Below are 9,028 nucleotides of genomic sequence, written 5' to 3'. Positions count from 1 at the left end.
CCGGATTTGCGGGACCTCCGCCACCGCCTATGCCTGGTATGGCCCCGGGATCGGGACCGGCACCTCCACCGATGCCAGGATTCGGTCCGGTACCTCCACCGATGATACCTGGGTTCGTTCCAGGCTTGAACGCTGCTCCGCAATCGCTACCTTTAGGACTGAAGCCGAAGAAAAAGTGGGAAGTTGACGCACCGTTGAAGAGAGCAAACTGGAAGGCGGTGAATATCTATCAGATACGACTTTCCTTTTTCTTCTAATTAGAAAACTATTGTGATGCAACACGTGCCGTAGATCATGCCTCATAAACTTACCGAAAAATCGTTTTGGACAAAAGTGCAAGAGGATAAGTTGGCCAGGCCCGAAATATTAGACGGCTTAGTTCAAAAGTTCGCATCGAAACCGAGCGGGAAGAAAATCGACGATGTCGTGGACAAGTAATTTGACAGCGTTCCAATCATTCTCTCGATCTAATAACGATTATCCGTTGTTGTTAATATGTGAAACACAAAGAATCTTGCTAACGTAATTGTTATCTTTTGCTCCTGGTTGCGCAGATCAGCTCCATCGAAGAAAGTTAAAGACCTTAAAGTCCTGGATGGCAAAGCTGCACAAAATATTCTTATACTACTTAACGGTACTTTAAAACACACGTCGTACGAAGAGGTCAAGTCGTGTTTACTCAAGTGCGAAGGGCCCGTTATCTCGGACAATATACTTCAAGGGCTGATACAGTATTTACCACCACCGGACCAACTGTCGAAACTACAACTCTACAAAGATCAGTACGACGACTTGACAGAGGCCGAACAATTTTGCATTACCGTGAGTACAGTCGAAACATCTCGATCAACCTTCCGTTCATGCGGAAGACGAAGATTCTTTGAACGTATCAGATCATTGAAACATCTTCGAATCGATGTGTACTATAGATATCAACGATCAAGAGATTATTGCCGAGACTGAGATCGTTAAGTTTCATGCTACGGTACGAAGAACTGGTGCAAGATGTAAAGCCGGACATAGTAGCGGGGACGGCAGCCTGCGAAGAAGTAAAAGGTAGCAAAAAATTTGCCAAAATTCTCGAACTTATTCTCCTGCTTGGCAATTACATGAATTCCGGCTCGAAAAACGGCCAAGCCTTCGGATTCGAGATCAGTTTTCTTACCAAGGTGTGTTGCAACGCTTTGTCATTGGACCGTAAACACGAGATGTGTCGCCATCGTTCGCGATATCGTATCTTTCCTTTCGATTTTCAGTTAACAAGCACCAAGGACGTCGACAACAAACAAACTCTGATGCACTATTTGGTGGACACGATAGAGCGACAATTCCCCGAGTGTCTGAGCTTCCCAGAAGAGCTAGCACACGTGGACAGAGCTAGTCGCGTTTCCTTAGAAAATGTACAGAGAACATTGCGACAGATGGATTCCAATATTCGAAATCTTGAACAAGATTTATCGAATGCCAAAATCCCACAATCGAACGACGATTTGTTCCTGCATGTTATGGGTGTATCCTTTTTTGCATTTCTTTTTGCCCGCTTTCAAACGTTACGAACGTTATTTTTACGTGGTTCGATCGATGATCAAATCGTCGTTGATCAAATGAGCATTGTATTCGTATATATATCTATTTTCCTTAATTATCGCGTAATCGACTCGCAGCCTTTTGCGAAGAAAGCCCGTGAATCTTACGAAGTTCTTCAAAATATGTTTAAACATATGGACAGTTTGTACACCGAAATTTCGGAATTTTTTTCTTTCGACAAGCAAAAGTACACGATCGAAGAATTTTTTGGGGATATAAAAACGTTTAAAGACGATTTTATGGTAAGCGAAGAAATCAAGAAGAATTGGACTGTTTGTTTCGATACGTTTTCTTCTCTTTTCTTTTTTCTATTCTTCCTTCTTTCTTATAGCACGCTCAGAGGGAAATAATAAAACTACGAGAGGGAGAAGAGAAACAAAGACGAGCGAGAGAGGCACGAGAAAAAGCAGAAGCGGAGAAAGCAGCACGGGCTGCGCGAAAACGAGCACTGGTTGACATGAACGCCCACGAAACGCAGGAAGGTGTCATGGACAGCTTGATGGAGGCTCTTCAAACTGGTTCCGCGTTCAGTCGGCCGGATCAACGACGAAAACGTCAAGTACGCGCCGCTGGTGGTAAGTTCTATAGGGCTGCATATGCTACGACGAAATCTACGAAGAAGGAGAAGTTGTTGCTGGCTAAATTGTACGAATCGGGAGAAGCCGAGCGGCGAAATCGAAATAAAACCGTCGCCTCGTCTCTTCCTCGTGGCGCAGTCACGAGCTCGGCAAGTTCCGATCTCGAAAAGTATACGACACCGGAAGAGAATCAACATCTCTATAAGTGTTTGTTGCTCGATCAGGCCACGAGAGCGCCCAAGCGAGAGAATTTTCTGTCTAGAATCAGTTCGTTTCAGAAAAGCAAACAAGCCGAAATCGTATGCAAGAGAGCACGCGTCGATCGATCGATGATCGAAGAAACTCCGAGAAGAGAGATTTCTATAAGAAGATCTCGAAATTTCGATAAAACCTCGAATTCATCCAGCAATTCTGTTCAATGTAGTGTCGTGACCGCTGCTACTTTATCGTCGGCCTCGTCATATGGACTCGTGATAGACGAACTGAAGAAGCGCACACCGACGCACGTCGAATCTCTAGCGTCGAACGATCCGTCGCCGTGTTCGAGCTTACAACTTTCACCCTGTGTTTTGTATCAGACGGTTTTAGTAGGCGAAGCTTTAAAACTTAGCCCGTTGAGAAGACGACGCGTTATAGTAAGTAAGAAACATAAGAGAAACAGTATCGTGCGTCGTGCCGTTCAAAGTCGTAGATCGAAGCATGCGAGGAGGTCGGCGATCGCCGGTGAAACGAAATCGTTTGGTTATTTAGGCAGCCCAAGCAGCGAAAGCGTTTCGCTGATCGAAAATTATTCCGTTTGCCGTGCTTCCGATACCAGTTCCGACACTGCGTCGACCAGAATATCGCGATCCATGGGTGATATCGCGACGAGAATCGGCAAAACGATCTCCTCTCCGTTAAAGTTGATTCGAACGAAAAATTTCGGCAACAATAACGCTCATTGGAAAGACGAGAACGAGAACAATCTGTGCAACGTACAGCATTCGAACGGCCAATTCACAATGTCGAAACGTTTAGTTCAACCTGAAATCGCGAATACAAGCACGAAAACGACCGAATCGAACAAACTCGCTGTCCAAATGACCGACACCATTCTCGAGTCTCGAATGAACAACAACCTCGATATCTTTCACCTTGATATACCTTCGATTACAACCAAAGAGAAACAAACCGTTCTAATGAAAAGGAAACGTCAGAAAAGGGCTTGGAAATTTTGGTAGACGGTACACGTCGAACGTCTGTATCGTTATCGTAGACGTTATCGCGATGCTTTCGAACATGACACGTTACACGACTACGACGGTTTCAGGATATGATGCTTTACTTTCCTGTACTTTTTACCACAAGACAAGACTGAATCTCGCCTCATCGCTTCTTTCATCTTTTTTTCTTTTTTTCTTTAGTTACTTTTCGGTTCTTTCCTTTTTTTCTTTTTTTTTACGAAATTTCAATTTCATGTCATTGGATGGCGTTTGGCCGTTTCAAACGCACGCTCGCTTTACTTTATCCATTTTTCATCTTTGACTTCTCATTGCTCATTTTTACTAGCTGGTCTCATTTTAAAAAAAAATCGCATTAGCTCGACGACTAATCGAGGACGGAGACTTTGCAAGTCTATCGAAAGCGGAAAAAAAGTGAAGAAGAAAGAAACACGTGAGATACGATTTAACGTTAATTTTTTAGGAACGAAAACTTATCGACTGTACAACATTCTGTGATCTAGATACGGAGACGAACGTCGAATATATACTCGCGCGCCTACATCGATCACTTGTAATCGCATCCGTTGTAAATATCGTAATTTTCAAATAAATAAAGGAAATTTTTTGTACTATCGATCAGTATTTAAACTATTTTCGCTGAAACAGTAGTTAATTTAGCCAGCTAAGTTTAGGTAGCTGTGTGAGAAAGGATTACAACGTAGATCGTTCGTAACGCAAACCGATCGAGTTAATATAGCACGTACAAGTGTACAACAGACGGATACATACGACGTAAATGTTTCTTTTTTACAGCAGAGAGAAGAGCTCAACTTAATAGAAGTCGATCGCGTACAGGATTAGTCGGGACTGGTTTACTGGGAAGGGAACTTTCGACGTAAGTATTTAGACACGTATTAAGCGTATACGTATTTGGATCTTTTCGCCACGATGTGGTACTTATACGCGTATCGATATCACGATATTCGAAAACGATTATCGCGTACGATACGTTCCTAAATTGCGTGAAGAGATCGCGACAAAAATAAAATCGGCAGAGATAGACAGATAGAGAGATTACTTTCGAAATAATACCTTGCCTAATGATCGTTGTTGCAGAGAACTGTTAAGCTCGGCATAATCCATGGAATATCCTGTTTCCGTCCTAAACTCAAAACTGTGATGGATCGAATGTTTGTTTTATCGGTAAACGATGAAGCGGGGAAAGAAAGAAAGAAAGAAAGACAAACTCGGGAAGCCTCGCGACTCTTCGGTATCGGTTTACAGAGGAAGAACGAGCTTCGATTTTTACGAGTTACGATTAATTTAGCAGTCTTCCTATTGCTCTATTTGATATGTCTCAAGAGATTGTTTCGTAGGTATAATAATATATACGATATGACGTTGAATGCTACTCCGATGCGTCGATAAACGTAATACATGTGAAAAGTAGTTTCACCGAATTTTCTACCAGATTTTCGATTTATCGATCGATCTATTTTTAAATTGGTTACTAGCCGTAAAGTTCGCGTTTTACAATTGCAAAGTAACATACGATGTAAATATGCATATATACGTACATTCGCGTGCAGCAAGTGTTTTTCTTAACTTTTATCCAAAGACGGCTGATCCCTCGAGCACGGTGATGGATCAGCCTCGTTCGATCGCGTGAACACGGGCGTAGCGATAATCGACTCGTTGACTCGACGCGAAACCTTTGAAAACCGTGCCAAATCGATGAAAACGTCGAGGGAAAAGACGTTCGAACGTGAAACAATCTGTAAAAATTTCAACATATTTTAGGCCATGGATGCGAATGGTACGTTAACGTAACCGAAGACCAATTTATTTTTCGAATCTCGAATTCGACGATTGTTTATACTGTATGTACTGACGTCGGATCCAACAGAAATTTGTACCTATATTGTGAATATGTGAATTTAGATAGTATCAATACATTGCGATCAATACAATCGAACGTAGCGTGTTTTCTTTACTTATACTACTACGATACATAGAAACACCTTTTTGATCGAAGGGAGTGGTATTCGATAACTAAATGGATGAATCGCGAAAACATGGTTTGTGTTTGAGCGACGATCGGTATCGCAAAGTGTGTCGCGGGTATATATACCAGCTACGGAAGCATTGGCGTAACCGGTCGCGATCCTTTCAAAAAGAATCTCTCGCGCGAATTCTCGCAATTGCATGGACGGCGGTGGTTCGAGTAAACGAAATAGCAGAGATCGCATCGAAATTATCGAATAGAGTTTGCTGCTCCGCGGCCTTTCGATCGTCGCTCGAGAAACGAACGAGAGAGAGAGAGAGAGAGAGAAAGAAGCCCTACGACATAACAGCTACACCGATGGGATATTTCGTGCGCACACGCATACACTAGCGATAGTGTTGGCCGCGTCATTACACCCATACTCGCGTGCACACCTGCGGGAGAACGGTTGAATCCATCTGCGAGCAGGCGAGGTCTCGCGTATTCGTGCGATCAGAGGACCCTATGCCTTTGTGAGTACACGCGTGTGTTGGATGAACGAGTGTAGTACGGAGGCAACAACGGACAGCAACTTGGGGCACAAGCAAATGACGTGTTTCTATCGTTTCGACGTTCTCGACAGTGCATCGATCGCGTTCGCGTCGGCAAATAGTATTTCTCGACTAGTCTCGCAGTCGTGTTCGGTACGTCAAAACGCGGCTGCGTTCACGTTGAAACGTGTTCGAGAACTGTGGCACGCGAGCACGTGATCGCGAGTGACCAAGACCACGACATTTTCAACCTCGAAATATCTTTAACCGATGGCTCGTGCTGCGGTTTCGTCTAGTCTCGTTACCGAGAAGGAAAGCGGGTACTCGGTTTCCGCACGAATCGCGTCGTTCAGCGGACTGTGCAACCTCGAATATCGACTAGAGGACGACCGATCGACGCTGCAGTCTGGATCCTTGCTTTTCCACCGAATCGATCCATATCTCTGTTCGATCGCGCCAGCCAATTGTTCCTTTACGAACACCTCGCGATTACGATTATGAACATCTCGATCCAAGGATACGGGAAAAGGAAACATTGACATCGTGAACAACACGTTCACTGTTCTATCTTGAATATCGTGTTCTCGCTTTCCGAAGGTGAAACGTGTTGCGCGCTCGATAGAATGCAAATGCGCGCTAGATAGAATACAATGAACATACCTATCGTGTCGGGAGATATCGTCGAAGACGATATTCATAAGCCACGTTTCGTTAGGGTGAGTATCGTGATAAGTGCAGTAAACGAATTTTTCATTTTACGGCTTTAAGTTATGCGTCATACATCGTGCGTCATACGTCATACACATTACCTTTGTTGTTGTTTGTGTCAACCAAACCGAGACGCGCGAGTTTACACAATATAATGTCGCGTTGGGAACGCGTCGCAATCTCGGTTTTATTCATCGTTTTATTTTCCCGAAGCAGTAAGTCGCAGCGATAATAAATTCTGCGAAAAGAAAAAAGTATGCGCCCCTATTTGAACGTACACGAGTATGCTAGCTTCAATCTTGTTAGGCTTAGTCGCGACGTATTTTCGCCGATCGATCGTAACGCGCTCGTACGATTTCTTCGTTCGATCGCACGCCATCTTTCTGCCATTGATCGAACAACGTTGGACGACTCGTGTTCCTGCGTCTCATCGAGTGATTCGACACATATGGAGCTCGCGCACTCGCCACATATGACGGTGAAACGTGCGAAACGCGATAGAACTGCAACAACGAATAAAAAAAAGTCACGGTTACAGGTGGCGTTTCGAAAAAGTGCCAAACATTCCACCGATCCACGATGGATAATTCGGAAAGTGAAACGTGACAGATAGAATTTCGACTTTCTCCATTGATAAACGTTAGAATATCGGTCCTGGATAGGATTATTCACCGTGATCGTCAACTGCCTGAAAAAGTACATGATCGAAATTTGCACGACTTAAGGTGAAAATGTTTGAACAAATCGTACTTATCGAACGACGCATCGCGTAATCGGTTACATAATTATCGACCATCCCCTATGATCGCTCGCATCGAAAATGTATCCGAGGCATAACGATTTGGTACGAATATTCGCCGAACGGAGAAGAAACTCGAAAGTAAGGTAAACGATCTCGAGTGGAAGATTACGCGAAGCAGTGACGACCGAGAAATGGCGTTCCGCGCGTACGAAAGCGCGAGATACGCGATTGCTCGACGCGAATCGATCGAAAACTCGTCTAGCGTGGCTACGAAGATCGGCGTGCGTGCGCGAATCCGAATTATTGCGAGTATTCGTGGTGGAGTACGGGACTAGAAAACGAAACAGTCCGAGGGTACCCGAAAGGGAGCGGACTGTGACGAGTCGAAGCGACATTTGCCGAAGGAGTAAAGGGGCCCGATCGGTCGTCAACTGGAATAGACCACGGAAGGTGAGAAATCAGCGGACTGTGTTGGGCGCGCGCGCACGCTATTCCGTGCGCTTCGATCGATGCGAGTCAACGGTGATCTGTAAATCTTCTCGGACGATCTTCTCTTCTTTCCTGCTCTCACTCGTCTATATCCCCTCTCACTGAAACTTCGTTTCATTCTCCCTCCTTTTCACGAGGGTAACACCGTTCGTCGGCCCTGGGAATTCCGCTTTCCCATAGAAAAGAAACGCATCGCGGAAACATCGAACGCGTCTACCTCTGTAACGTTCCGTCTATCGTTTCGAGCGCGATTTGTATACGCGAGTGGAATGTGAAGAAACACGATCGATATATTTCGCGTTGGTTTACGCATACTAGGTGTTTCTACTACCCAACTGGCTATGGAACCGAGAGACACGGATTTATCGTTGTTCGACGTGTGCGCGATCGAGAGAGGTCGATTATTTTGAATCGTTCCTCGTCAGGAGGGAACTCGATTTTCGCGATCTACCCGTTAGCAGTGGCTTCCACTTGTTGGCATTAAATAGTGCTCGTTCCAAGGACGGGAGAGCAGGAAATTAGCCGAATACTCGAATATTTTCGATAGTGTACCCAGAAACTCGGGGAACGATGCTGATTCTTCCGGATTTAAGGTTACAGGTAAATCGAAATCGTTGGTTTCGTGGTCGTTGAGAGAAATTCGTGATCTAGGGAAACGGTTGAAACGACAGGAGAGTAAAGAGGAAAAGGAGGAAGAGGGTCGCAAGGCGAGGGGCAGCAGGCGAAGGCTGCATTTCCTGTTTGAACGCGAGCGTAAACAGCGTGCCTCGGATCCGGTAGAGCGTGCCTGGTCCGGTGAACTCGAGCGGCGATGCACCACGCGTAACCTGTAACGTGGAAGGTGGAACGCGTAACGCCAGATCTAGCACCGCTGCGGACAAGAACGTTACGTTCGCCTCCCTTCGCGTTTCCTTGTCCGCCACCATCGGCCGTATCGCCCCACGCAACCGGAACGATATCGCCAACGGGTTTCAAGTTTGATGGCAAATCGTTCTCCAACATGGGATTCGAGCAAATGGAGGTTGAGCATAGGTCCCGTTAGCGTGCCGCATCTTCGCGTCAAACTCGTTCTCTTCGATGTTATCGCGCGCGGAGATGGAACGCGATAGGCGACCGGTGATCACGACGGTAAGGCCTTGCACCGTTTTCCTCTTTGCTACTTCTCGCGCGTGGTGGTCGCGCGGCTC

At 45.4% G+C, this 9,028-nt stretch overlaps 2 protein-coding genes across 4 annotated transcripts in view; both read left to right on the top strand.

Moving 5' to 3' along the window:
* LOC100741633 (protein diaphanous) overlaps positions 1–4,609 on the top strand; it is an 11,848-nt gene extending 7,239 nt beyond the window's left edge. The window contains exons 11-19 of the mRNA XM_024369934.2: positions 5–218; positions 292–434; positions 555–822; positions 930–1,169; positions 1,257–1,511; positions 1,665–1,829; positions 1,919–2,162; positions 4,181–4,262; positions 4,484–4,609. Coding sequence (XP_024225702.2) covers positions 5–218; positions 292–434; positions 555–822; positions 930–1,169; positions 1,257–1,511; positions 1,665–1,829; positions 1,919–2,162; positions 4,181–4,262; positions 4,484–4,505 — 1,633 coding nt within the window. The 3' untranslated portion in view covers positions 4,506–4,609. The remainder of the gene's footprint in view (positions 1–4; positions 219–291; positions 435–554; positions 823–929; positions 1,170–1,256; positions 1,512–1,664; positions 1,830–1,918; positions 2,163–4,180; positions 4,263–4,483) is intronic.
* An 883-nt stretch (positions 4,610–5,492) lies between these two features.
* Positions 5,493–9,028, top strand: part of LOC100744700 (rhophilin-2) — an 11,297-nt gene continuing 7,761 nt past the window's right edge. For 2 of the 3 annotated variants that reach the window (XM_033322640.1, XM_012389477.3), the window contains exon 1: positions 5,493–6,618. In XM_033322640.1, coding sequence (XP_033178531.1) covers positions 6,553–6,618 — 66 coding nt within the window. In that variant the 5' untranslated portion in view covers positions 5,493–6,552. Of the gene's footprint in view, positions 6,619–7,831; positions 8,442–9,028 lie in introns of those variants that run through there. The other variant, XM_012389478.3, reaches the window with a different exon arrangement.

Source organism: Bombus impatiens, unplaced genomic scaffold (assembly GCF_000188095.3).
Source record: "Bombus impatiens unplaced genomic scaffold, BIMP_2.2 scf_0647, whole genome shotgun sequence".
In the NCBI taxonomy this organism is placed as follows: Eukaryota; Metazoa; Arthropoda; class Insecta; order Hymenoptera; family Apidae; genus Bombus; species Bombus impatiens.
The sequence above is the reverse complement of the archived record's forward strand: the minus strand, read 5'-3'. Positions and strand labels throughout refer to the sequence as shown.